General features: G+C 45.3%; 1 protein-coding gene across 1 annotated transcript; it reads left to right on the plus strand.

Moving 5' to 3' along the window:
* Positions 1–211: 211 nt before the first annotated feature.
* On the plus strand, positions 212–9424 carry LOC125922501 (low-density lipoprotein receptor-related protein 1-like). The gene is made up of 3 exons (XM_049630089.1): positions 212–1329; positions 3177–3401; positions 9018–9424. The coding sequence occupies exons 1-3, from the start codon at positions 1299–1301 to the stop codon at positions 9422–9424; spliced, it is 663 nt and encodes a 220-aa protein (XP_049486046.1). The 5' UTR covers positions 212–1298.
* The last annotated feature ends 3978 nt before the right edge of the window (positions 9425–13402 follow it).

Consider the following 13402-nt stretch of genomic DNA (forward strand, 5'->3'; position numbering starts at 1 on the left):
AGATGCAGTTGCACCACTGGGTTTGGCATTACCTTCCGTGAATCCTAAGATGATTTCGTCTCTGTCAAGTTGATAGCTCATGAAGATGTTAATCAGTGTGCATGAAAGAGGTGCACTGACCTCGGCATCTCTTGCTAACGGTACACTGCTCTCATGACTCTAACCCTTTAGTCCATAGAGACGGTAAACGTGGACGGCAGTGGGAGGCACACCTTTCCTGAGATCTTCTTGGAAGGTGACAATCCAATAGGACTAGCTGTATTTGAGAATTCTTTCTTCTGGGCAAATAAAATACGGCTGTTTCGCACTTCACCCCACACCCCAAAGGAGAGAGTGGTGCTGCTGAATGCTTCCATATCTGCTTTCTCTGTCCTGCACAAATCCCAGCAGCCCAAGGGTATGTCAAGGACTTGCTTTTGAAATGCTAATGCATCAGAATGTACACTAAACAGAAATGGCCTAAATTACTACCTTGGTCTGCTCTTGGAACTTGCTACTTTTTTAGGCAGGGAAAGTGTTCTGGGTATTATTCCAGAATTCTATAGGACTTCTAAATAAGAGAAAATGAGAAAAATCCTTTTCTGGGAAACTCCTTCCAAGCATGTACCTTGTGGTTTGTCCAAGTCCAATGTAGTAACCAGATTCTTGAAGTCTGAAATACATGAAACGGGGTAATAAGCTATTCACATAAGGGCTACAATAGCTTACTCACAGACACGTTAATTGTCGTTGACCTTAAAGTTTTATGCTCTTGATAGAAAGTTGAAGAAAGCCCAGTATCCCATTTATAGAAGAGTAGGAGTTAAAAACTTTTGTCAATCAGTAATTATATGTCAGATTCAACTCAGATAATGGTTCTTACTGTGTCTGAGAGACTAACCAAAGTAGAGAACTGAGACTACTATTTACTTCTAAAGGAGTGTTCCTATAAGCGAGCTAGGCAGCATTTTGCCTTAACTCTGGGGGGAGAAGATGCTGGTGGTTGAAGCTTTATTGGCTTGAGCTTAACATGGATAAGTAATTGCCAGTATCTGAAAGGGGATTGTGGGAGTTTAAAGGTCAGCATGCCTAACCTAGAAGGAAACAAGGATACTGGGATTCCTCTTAAGGCAAAACTAATTTAATTCCCCTTGAGTCTTCAGTTTTGAACTAGTATATGGAGAATTCTGAAATTGTATCTAATCTATTTCTCTTTTATAACAGGCAGATACCCAGAATGTGCTCCAGGCTCTTGTAGCCACTTATGTCTCCTGTCCCCCATCCATCCCAAGGGCTATAAGTGTGTTTGTCCAGAGGGAATGTTTCTTTTACCTTCTGGTACATGTAGTGGTAAGTATGCTGGGTGAAATGGGTTTGGCTCTGGGAGTCACATTCCATGGTAGGCCTGGAAATAACGTGGCTTCCATTTTGGGACCAATCACTTTTGCACTGACAACCTTACTTTGGTTAAGTTTCACTCTCAAAGATCTTGATTAGTTTTTTAAGTTGTGTTAAAAGTCCATAACCTAGAACTTCCTATTTTAACCACTTCTAAGTGTACAGTTCAGTAGCATTAGGTACGTTCATATTTTTCTGCAGCCATCACTACCATCCATCTCCAGAACGTTTTCATCTTCCTACACTGAAATTTTGTACCCATTTAATAACTCCCCCTTCCTCTCCTCCTTTGCCTGCCCCTGGACGACCATTCTACCTTCGGTCCGTATGAATTTGACTATTTGAGGAACCTCATTAAGTGGAATCATACAGTATTTTCCCTTTCGTTGCTGGCTTATTTCACTTAGCATAATACCTTTGAGGTTCATACATGTTGTAATAGGTGTTAGAATTTAAAAAAAAATTTTTTTTAGTGTTTGTTTATTTTTGAAGGAGAAAGCGTGAGCAGGGTAGGGGCAGAGAGAGAGAGAGAGAGAGAGAGAGAGCGTGAGAGAGGGAGACACAAAATCCCAAGCGGGCTCCAGGCTCGGAGCTGTTAGCACAAAGCCTGATGCAGGGCTCGAACTCACGAGCCATGAGATCATGACCCGAACTGAAGTCAGACGCTTAGCCACCCAGGTGCCCCCAGAATTTCTTTTTAAGGCTGGATAACAATCCATTTTATCTGTACTACATTTGGTTTATCCATTCATCAATCTGTGGATATTTGGGTTTGATTGATTTTTAAACTAGAAAAACATAGTTTACACCATTCAGTTTTACCAGAAAATTTAAGTTGTATAAGAAAAGTAATCCTCCATAGTCTTATAACTATTATATGTTCTGGCTTCTGTTTGTGAGCAGAGAGTCTATGTCAATATTGTTAACGTAAAGTCTTCCTGCTGGTTTTGTCTTTGAAATATTAAGGCTACATGCTCCATTGAACCCCTCTATCCAAGTTACTTTTTCCTAAAGAACATTGAGGCTTTAAGAAGAAGACATGGTGGGGGCACCTGGGTGGCTCAATCGGTTGAGCATCCGACTTCAGCTCCAGGTCATGATCTCATGGTCCGTGAGTTCAGGCCCTGCATCGGGGTCTGTGCTGACAGCTCAGAGCCTGGAGCCTGCTTCGGATTCTCTGTCTCCCTCTCTCCCTGCCCTTCCCCCACTTGCGATCTCTCTCTCTGCCTCTCAAAAGTAAAGAAAACTAATAAAAATTAAAAAAAATGCTATAAGTATGTTCACGTTCTAACTACCTTTAAAGAACACAATTCTCAGGGGTAGCCACTGAATGCACTCATGGTGTATATAATACACTATTGTGCCAGACTCAGGACTTGAGCTTAAATCGTACCTTGAACATTATATATCCAGTTAAGTTCCCAAGTAACTTTTCTTTAAGTGGGCAATTGAATTTAAAATTCTTTCTACTGAGACTTGAGTGCCACGAGCAATGATTCGAGGACATTACTGAATGAAATGGGGCACCACCCCAACCCTAATCCTCCTGCTTCTGTGTGAACCTTTCAGCAGAAAATCCAAAGGGTTTGTGCCTTGGGAAAGCTGATCAGCACTTCATTTGCCCAAATGGCTCCCTTCTCTAAGAAAGCTAGGGCATTTGGGTTGTATGTGTGCCTCAGAAGCTAACTTGATAAGACCCCTTTCTAGGTGTACCTCAGCTGGAGGGATTGCTCAAGAAGGGAGCATTTGGGCATACCTAGCAAATGGCCAGACAGTAAATCTCCTCTTTCCCTTGGTAGAGTTAAAGGTGGTGTTTTCTTCTGGCAAACGTCTCTACTTGTTGAAAGTTGGTTTTATGGGAACTGCTATAGAGCGAACCCTGGTTCAAGAGCATCCTAGGAACATCTATTTACTGGATATTGACTGGAAAAGAAACCTCATCTACTGGACAAATGCCCAGGGACGTCTGTTCTTCTCAACTGGCTATTCGGGAGAAAAGCGAGAGATTTGGACAGAGCGTACAGGTAAGTTGGGTGGCTATTTTGGCTTTTTCCCTTTATTTTCTGGCTCTAAAATTAAGTAGAGCCAAAAAAAAAAAAAAAAAAGGTACCTATTCCTGATCTGAATCCATCTTAATGCCAAAGAATTTTTTTTATTTTTAGTGTTTGTTTTTTTTTTCAACTTTTTTTTTTTATTTATTTTTGGGACAGAGAGAGACAGAGCATGAACGGGGGAGGGGCAGAGAGAGAGAGGGAGACACAGAATCGGAAACAGGCTCCAGGCTCCGAGCCATCAGCCCAGAGCCTGACGCGGGGCTCGAACTCACGGACCGCGAGATCGTGACCTGGCTGAAGTCGGACGCTTAACCGACTGCACCACCCAGGCGCCCCTTTAGTGTTTGTTTTTGAGAGACAGACAGAGTGAGAGCAGGGGAGGGGCAGAGAGAGAGAGAGAGAGAGAGGGAGACACAGAATCTGAAGCAGCCTCCAGTCTCTGAGCTGTCAGCACAGAGCCCGACGCGGGGCTCGAACCCACGAACCGTGAGATCATGACCTGAGCAAGTCGACGCTCAACCAACTGAGCCACCCAGGCACCTCCAAAAGAATGGTTTTAAACTAACTTACATATGAAGTATCAGAGTTACCCTTATGCTTAGGAGAGCTGTGCAGACTGTTAAAAAGCTACCATGATTTGGCAAATCCTGGGGTCAGTGGTTTTTTGAGATTCTATTTTCCTGGCCTTAAGTTTGGGTAGGACAGAAATAGACCTCAAATCCTTCAGTTTTGCAATGCAGATTTTTTTCTTGCACTAATTTAGAAGTGATTTGCAATGCAGATTTCTGAGAGAACTAGCAAGATATTTTCTTACCATGGTAATATATACTTTCTCTTCTCTCCCACTCCTGGGTGCTACACCCCAAGCTTAGTGCCCTGTGCTCTGCCTAACGGCAAACATCTACTTTATAAAAAGGAACTGAGGCTAGAGCTCTAGGGTGAGTAATTTGATTTCCGGATGTTCCCTGCGTACTGTAAGTACCAACAATAAGCTTTACTACAAGCAGTGCTGTCCTGAAAGACGTGCTCCCGGGACGTCCTTCAGAGCAGTGGACTCTGCTGAGTCCTGAGGGCAAGCACAGTGCCTGGTGCCTTGCAACTTCCGGTACTTGCCCTGGAGAACTTTCAGGAAAAAGTGAAGCGGGCAGTGATCTTGCAATACAGCTGATGGCTGTCTGAGGAAACTTGTGGCCTTAAATTTCTTCCCATTTAATTAAAAATGCCACCTTTGCTCCACTGGCTAATCTTAGCTAATAGGTTTCAGTGTTACAATGATTATATCAAGGAATTTTAGGAGACTGGCAGTTTCACTTGAGCTGGGTTCTCGTGTGGAATACTGAGTCCTTGGGGTAGGTGGCTCTGAAATAATAGGAAAAAAATACACATATCTGACCCTGGTTACTGGCACAGAGCTTTGTAACTTCCTGAGTGATAGCTCTGACACAGAGCTCCTAGGTCCTTTGGGGTTTCCTGGGCGAGAGGAATAGCTTTGGCTTGAATGAGCCAACAATGCAAAATTGAATTTAAGGTCCATTTCCACAACTTAGGGCCAGAAAAACTTTAAAACCCTTATCACTGACCCTGGGAGGCTGTTAACCAGAAAGACCAAGCCATGACCAGAAGCTTAGACCTCTCAGCCCTACTCCCCATTCTCCGGAGAGGGGAGGGGGGTCTGGAAATGGAATCAGTGCTCAGTCATGTCTATGTGATGAAGCCTCCACCTGTGTGCCGGAAGGGAGGCAAACCTCAGGTCCATGGGAACAGAAGCTCCTGCTTGTGGGCCCTTCGGATGTGGCCCTGTGAATCTCTTCACCTGGCTGTTCATTTGTATCCTGTATGCGCTAAACCAGTAAGTGTGTTTCCCTCAGTTCTGTGAGCCATTTGGCAAATGATCAAATTTGAGGGGGTTGTGGGAACCCTGATTTAAGGCCATTGGCTCAGAGTCCGGGGACAACCTGTACTTATGGTTGGCATCAGAAGTGGGGGCAGTATTGGGACGGAGCCCTTACCCTGCGGGGTCTGATGCCAACTGCAGGTAGATGGTGTCAGAACTGAATTAAAAACATTTTTTAAGAATGTCCTACAATTTAAGTTTATTTATATTTTGAGAGAATGTGGGTGGGGGAGAGGCAGAGAGAGAGGGAGAGAAAGAGAATCTCAAGCAGGCTCCTCAACACTGTCAGCACAGAGCCCGATGCGGGACCCGATTCCACAAAACTGTGAGATCGTGACCTGAGCCGAAACCAAGAGTCGGACACTCAACCGACTGAGACACCCCCAAGCGCCCCTGAATTGTAGGACGTTCTCGTGTTGCAGAATTGCTTGGCGTCGGGAAACCCCACATGTATCTGGAGAACAGGGGTATGTTTTTCGTGTATGATGGCTGAAAGCTTGACAAAGCCAGGCAGGCCATTCACAGCAGGGAAAGGGCTGGTTACCTCCAGGATGCCTCACAACCCAGCTTCCAGCTTATCCTCACATCAAAGTATACTAACATCAGTATTTTCTCTTGAATGCGTTAATCCTGTCCTACTGAGAAGCAAAGCTGGTAAATACAGTTGAGATTGCTAATAAAAAAAAATGGGAGGGCTTCAAATCCTCTTTCAGGAAAGAGTGTGTGTCTTTAAGAACCTATGTAGAATCACTCAAAGAACATTCCGTGGTCCTGGCAACTGGACACTCAACCTTGAATCTGCACGGCACCACTTGAAACTCATGCCAGAGAGAGCGCATCTCCTGTGCAGACGTCAGAGCCCGACAGAGAAGAGCGAAGCTGGACCGGGTGTGGCCAGTCTGTTCTTGCTAACTGGCCAACCTTAAGTCCCTTCTTTCCTGGAGTGAGACTTAAGGAACATGGGGACAATTCTATGCCAGTTTCTCCTCATGAAAACATGAGGAATAAGGGTGCCTGGGTAGCTTAGTCAGTTCAGTGTCCAACTCTTGATTTTGGCTCAGGTCATGATCTCACAGTTTGTGACTGGGAGCCCTGCGTCAGACTCTGTGCCGACAGCACAGAGCCTCCTTGGGATATTCTCTCTCTCTCTCTCTCTCTCTGCCCCCTCTCCTTCCCCCCTCTAAATATAAATAAATAAACTTAAGAAAAGAAAACGTGAGGAATATTAAGATATGCTCCTACCCTAACACCCAGGAAGTGGGAAAAACTAACACACGTTAAGCCTGTGGGTACTGGCTTCCCCATTCTGGTACCACGCCCAAGTTCCATGCCTTGTCGGTTTCTCAACCTTCCTGGTAGTTAACATTTGAGTTCTTTTTTTAAAAAAATTTTTTAACATTTATTCATTTTTGAGAGACAGTGGGTGAGCAGGGAGGGGGAGAGAGACAGGGAGACACAGCATCTGAAGCAGGTTCCAGGCTCTGAACTGTCAGCACAGAGCCTGACGTGGGGCTTGTACTCACGAACCTTGAGATCATGACCAGAGCCAAAGTTGGACGCTTAACTGACTGAGCCACCCAGGAGTCCTAACAATTGAGTTCTTATATATATCCCAGCACACCACCGGATATTATATTAAGAACCATCTTTCTGGAGGTTGGGGGATATGTTCATATATATATTATATATGTTTCTAATAAAGCTGACTGGCATAAAGGATGTGACATTATTTACAAATAATAAAATAGACGACATTCTTTACTGTAAATTTCATATAGCCACACGATTTTCAGATTGGCTACAGATTCAAGAACTCAGAATAAAAAAAGCAGTTTATAGTTGCAATTCAATCAAGATTTAACACAATCCAACTGTGAATAAATGCTTGATTGCTATCTGATTTGGCAAAGATGTCGATGCCATCGTTGAGTGAATATAGTCCTACTGCAGTGTTGTTTGCTACGTGTTTCTGTAAACAAGTGAAAAGTGTAGCAATGGAGACTAATTGGAATTAGTTTATTGACACAAAGGACTTATGTGTGGAATTGGATAATAGTTTTCAAGGACTAGAAAAATATCTTCCCAATTTTTGTGGTATTTAAAAGGTAATGGCTGTAGATGTGACACATGTAAGTTTAATTTGCAATATTAGCATCTTTCTCCGCTACTTCAGCCCAGACCAGGGGTTTTCAACCTCTTCCTCTGAAAGGCCAGTTGTATCTGAAAAGATACAACAGTAGAATGCCCAACCAGCCGAAAACATGTACTGTAGAATGACCATGGTGTGCTCCACCAAATTTTATGAAAACAGACTGCAGGCTGGAATCCGCCCAAGGGCCGTTGTTTGTGAGTCCCTGGACTAGAAAACAAAACCTAACACAAAGCCCTGATGTGCAGCGTTTGCCAATTTCTCTGCTTGAAAATACTCCCACGGTGCCAGATTTCAAGCTACCAATGTGATGTCTCTTAGCGCCGGTGTGCAGTAACAAAACGTGGGAAAATAAGTGATGAGTGTTTTAGTTTTGTTTCAAATACAAGCAGGCTTATGTAATTTAGTTTCAATAATGACCTTACTGGACAGCAAATTTGCAGCATCCCTGAATTTAACAACTGGCGGTTACAGGCTCGTGCAAACTAGCTCCGGCACAGCGCTAGAAAATACCCGACACAGTGGGGCACCTGCGTGGTCCGGTTGGTTGAGTGTCTGACTTCAACTCAGGTCATGATCTCACTGTTCTTCGGTTCGAGCCCCACATCTGGCTTGCTGCTGTCAGCCTGTCAGTGCAGAGCCCGCTTCTGATCCTCTGTCTTCCTCTCTCTGCCCCTCACCTGCTTGCCCTCTCCCAAAAATAAATACCTTAAAAAAATAATAAAACACTGGACACTGTCCTAAGCTTTATGCATACTAACTCTAATCCTCAACACTGAGAGAAGCAGTGTCCCTACCATGCATTTGTGGAAACTGAGGCACAAAAATTAACGGGCACCTTATTTTGGAACGTGTTTCAAACAAGGCGATCTGACTCGCTAGCCTGACACTGCTAACTTTTATGTGATACTGCAGCCCAGTAGTAGGTACTATGTAGCTTAGACCCGGACCAATTGTCCGGCTATGGTGAACGGAATGGGAGCAGGGAGTGCTTCGTAGGGTCGTGCCCAGCGGTCACGTTTAGAAGCGAACGCTTTGTGGCTTTCATATACTTGGTGCCTATCATGTCTGTGTCTTCTGGCTGTGGGTCACCTCCCTATGTGTCCATCCCACGAATGACCTTTGATACCACCGTTGTGGTTTCCCTTTAGTCTCTGCTTTCCCGCAGCAATCTCAGTCCTAGGCACTTGACATGTAATTGATTGATTTTCATACTTAACCGATGAAGAGGGATGTGAATCCAAAGTTGCAGACCTGCATTCAAGTGTCAGCGTTGCCACGTAGATCTCTAACTCCTGAAAGGTGGTGAATCTCTCCCTTAGCAGCTGGTTGTAAGGGTCACATGAGCTGGTGCTACAGACAAGGTGCTGGATCCAGGATAGGTATGATGGGACTCAGATGAATGAGCCATGTAGGCTTGTTAGGAACCAGTCTTTGCATCCTAATTGTTTCCAGTTGAGTCCATCCTTAACTCGAAACTTAAGACCATGCATGAGTGTATTTGAGTGTCCTTTGTAATGGAAGTTCCTTCTCCTCCTTACAGTCTGCTCAGCAAATGTGGACGTATCCACTGGGGACTTGTACTGGCTGCCCTGTGACAGAAGTGCTATTCAGAAGACCAACATTACTGGCCCAGACACACATACCCTTTACAGGACAGGCAGCATTATACTGCATCTTCTTCTCAACTGGCCAAAGAGGGTGATCTACTGGGTAGAGAGTGGGAAACATTTGCAAAGTATGACCCTTGATGGCAGAAGCAGACAGGAAGTCTGGATGGGCACCTGGACGGCCGACACCCATATGGCCTTAGACCTTGGCTCGTCTAGCATCCTCTGGACTACCAAAGGGTCAGGTAAGTGCAACACCAAGCAGCACAGTTGGAAGAAGCTTGGGACGGGAGGTGGCGGGAGAATCTTGTCTCAGCACAAGGATTCCGGCCATTTTTAGAACTGGCTAGACCCAGGCTCAGATTCTGACTCTCGTAGGCAAAGCTGGGACCCGTGTCACTTACCTCACACTTGGTTCCATTTGTAAGTCTGGATTCTTGACTTGAAAGGTAGTAAGCTTCAGAGCTAATATGCTTAATAGCTTTTTGTCCAGAATCTGTTTCTGTTCCCGTGAGTGGAAGTAACAGAACCCAACTCCCATTGCAAATGGAGCAGAGATGCTTCAGCTACACTTGACACCAGATACGGCCTCTGCCTCGCGGCTGTTGACGGTCCTCTCACCCAGAAGCCATCTCCAGCAGCTGGCGCCTGAGCGTGTTCACAGACCGCATGTGAGGCAGTAAAATCACACCTGATGCTTCCATGTGGCAGATCTCACTTTCCTGGAGCTTTGAACACTTTCCTTGGACTTATTTTCAGTTGGGGTCATTGAACCTCAGTTGAGTGGTGCCCATGACCCCCCTTGCCCCTGCCGTCACAGGTTGCATGTTCTCCGTCAGCTTGTAAGAACTTGACTCTTCCTTAGGGTTGCAAAGTCTGAGCCTCCTAAAAAATAGAACATACGCTTTGAACAAGGCCTGGAGTGACGGCATTATAGCGGCCCACGAGCCCTACCTGGTGACCGTGCACAGAGGAGCTCTCCTGCTGTGGAACAGGAGGATGCCAGAGCCCTTCTCCGTGTCAAAAGAGCCAGACGTAAGGAAAATGATCATCCTGGCAGAGAATCAGCAGGTTTCAGGCGAGTCTTCCTGTGTGGGGTCATTCTCCGAAATCCACTTTACCTGCCTCTTGTCAGTGTGTTTTCAGAGGAATCTTATATTGGCAGTTGTCCCGACCCACAGGTCAGCAGGCCTTCTCCTAACTTCCCTATCCTGGAAGAGTAAGAAGCTGACACGTTTCTTAAAATTTGCTAAATGACCCAAGACCCCGAGCAAATGTGTAATAAACCTCTGGCCGTAAAGAGATCCATTTAATTTGTTCTAAACCACTTTCCCAGACAGGTTTTACCAAGGAACCCCCTTCCTCCAGGCAGCAACATCTTGCGGAGCATCCTGTGCAAAGCTGCTCTGGGGCTGTGGGTACCAGGAGAAGCGGTTCTTTCCTGCTGCTGAAGCTGTACTTGTAGTTCAGATTGCCCTGCTTAAGGCTGGCTTACCTTTCTCTCTTCACCTATGCCTTTGGCCTGGAGCCCAAAAATCTGATCCTGGATCTTGCGGCAGAAAAAGAAGAAATCCTGTCACAGGATTCAGGGGGCTTTGTCAGCAAGAGTGGCCAGAAGTCCAAAGGAAGGGTAGAAACAAGGAGGGCAGAGGCATTCTGTCCTCGATGTGCCCACTCCATAGAGATCTCTCCTCTCCCTCTTCTGTCTGAACTGCCTTACCTTTTGATTCATTGGTTGGTTTAGCCTGATTTTCAAGGCTGAGAAACATGAGGCATAGGAACCTATCTCTTAGGGAATAAAGTGTGCCAAGACAAGGTGAACGTTTTGGTAAAAATCCAACTTTGATTATCCTACAAACTGATCTGTTGGGTTGCTGTGCTAGTTGTTGAACGTACTAACTGGTAACTTTTAGAAGTGAAACTGAAACATCACAACAAGGGAGTGTCCACATTATGCTGCTCCCTGTCCCAGATCACAAGACTCTATAGCAGGGAGCCAGACAGAACAAGTCTGGCTGAAACTTGATTTTTTATTCCTAGCATATGGCGTCAGGCAGTGAAAAAAAGTCGGTAGGCCTGAAAGGAGAAAACAGTTGGCCGAAATTTGAAGCCATTAGACGATGGGCCAACGCAGCGCATCTAATCTAAGGATCTAGGCTTTGAGTCCATCTCCCTGCTTGTCCCGATGAGGTGGAGAAATGGCACTACCCCGCCGTGACGTGGTTTTGCAGGAGGGGGACAATGGGAGCGCATCTCTGTTGCTGAAACCTTAGGGACTGATTTCCTGAAGCAACTGTTTATTCTAGATCCTGAGTTGGAAGGGGCAGCCACAAACGGCCCCCCCGCCCTTCTTCCGGCGCCCCCTCTGCTTTGCCCCCAATCCTCTGTCCCCTGTCAGAACGGGGAGGAATGCGTCTCTCAGGAGTACCTCTGCGATGGCAAACGGGACTGTCAGGATGGCTCGGATGAAGGGAACTGTTCCCACTTCTGCAACAGACCAGGTTTGTCACGGTCTCCTGTCTAGTCCTTTGTGCCAGGCATATGACGCCACTCCGGCCGGGCACATGCTATGAGGTACCATGTTTATATTCTAATCACGCTTTGCTTTCTTAAATTGTCATCAATAAAGGTCAGAGTCTGTCAGAATGTGGATTCTACCAGCATCCGTTTTATCACATTGAAGGCAAATGTTCTACTGGCTGTAATTTAACTGGTGCTTCCTTGCTTCCTCATATTTGCATAAGTGTTCCAGGATTTGCCTTTAGAAAGGCTGAGCCATAAAGTGAGCTAAATAGACCACTTGTAACAGACTTGGAGTGTCCCAACAAGTTTTTAAAGTAACCAAACCAATATGAACGCTTATGAAACAACTTAGTTCAGCTTGTTAATATAATTGGCCTGAGTACTTTACTAAAGCTTGCTCATGGATTAGATAAGCTCTAAAGCTCACACAAATAGGATGCAAACTCCAGGATGAGGGGGAGTTCATCTAATTTTATATTATTTATTTTTTGAAATGTTTACTTATTTTGAGAGAGAGAAAGAACAAGAGCAAGGGAGGGGCAGAGAGAAAAGGACAGAGAGAACTGCAAGCAGGCTCCATGCTGTCAGCGCAGAGACTGATGCCCTGCTCGAACCCATAAACCGTGAGATGATGATAGGAGCCGAAATTGAGAGTCTGGCGCTTAACCGACTGAGCCACCCAGGCACCCCGAGTTAATCTAATTTTAAGTCTTCAGTATGACTGAGTATATGATGAGAGCCTCTGGTCCTTTCCATTTTAGGAGTCTTCCAGTGTCTGAACAGAAACCAGTGCATTGAGGGGAAGTACCACTGCGACGGAGCTCAGCAGTGCTCTGATGGGTCCGATGAGCTGGACTGCTGGGAGCCCACTGAAGACTGTTCTTTGCGTTGTGACAACAAGACCCGCTGTATCCCTAAGAGCTGGCTGTGTGATGGCAACCCAGACTGTTCTGACAGGAAAGACGAACAAGGATGTAGTAAGTGCCATATGGCTCCCTTGGAGTGTTTGAAAATGCATTACGGTTGATTCTCCTTATCTGTGATAGTTATATTCTATAAAGTTGCCACAAACACTGAATAAGCAGGTGTCACATCATTGCTCGTAGAAAAAAATGCAGGGTGAGGTTTCAGAGAATCTATCGCGATAATATTTTTGTCAACCAATCCATGTGTAACCTTGTTTTAGGAGTATTGCTGTTTAGAGACCACTTGATAATATATTGTTGACTCATTAACACTGAAGTCAGAGCCAACAGCATTTTAACTCATGCCTGAGCAAAGCTTATCTCATACATATATTTTCTCTGTAAGGCTTCTTGCACTCATGAATGCTAGACAGCCTTTCTGCACTATACTTGGGGGCCTATTTAAACAGCAAAATCACCAAAAATACAAAAATGTGGGAAGTATGGCCCTAAACAGACTTCAGAAAGGACACTTGTTGGGGCGCCTGGGTGGCGCAGTCGGTTAAGCGTCCGACTTCAGCCAGGTCACGATCTCACGGTCCGTGAGTTCGAGCCCCGCGTCAGGCTCTGGGCTGATGGCTCGGAGCCTGGAGCCTGTTTCCGATTCTGTGTCTCCCTCTCTCTCTGCCCCTCCCCCGTTCATGCTATGTCTCTCTCTGTCCCAAAAATAAATTAAAAAACGTTGAAAAAAAAAAAATTAGAAAGGACACTTGTTTCCAGTGTAAGGACCAAAACAAGCAGGCAGAGCGCCGCCTTGTTTGATCGCAACTGGAAATGTGCGTTAGCCAACACAAATGTTTTGCTGCTGTATATGTGCATCTTTTTTTCCT

Source organism: Panthera uncia, chromosome B1 (genome assembly GCF_023721935.1).
Source record: "Panthera uncia isolate 11264 chromosome B1, Puncia_PCG_1.0, whole genome shotgun sequence".
NCBI classification, from domain to species: domain Eukaryota; kingdom Metazoa; phylum Chordata; class Mammalia; order Carnivora; family Felidae; genus Panthera; species Panthera uncia.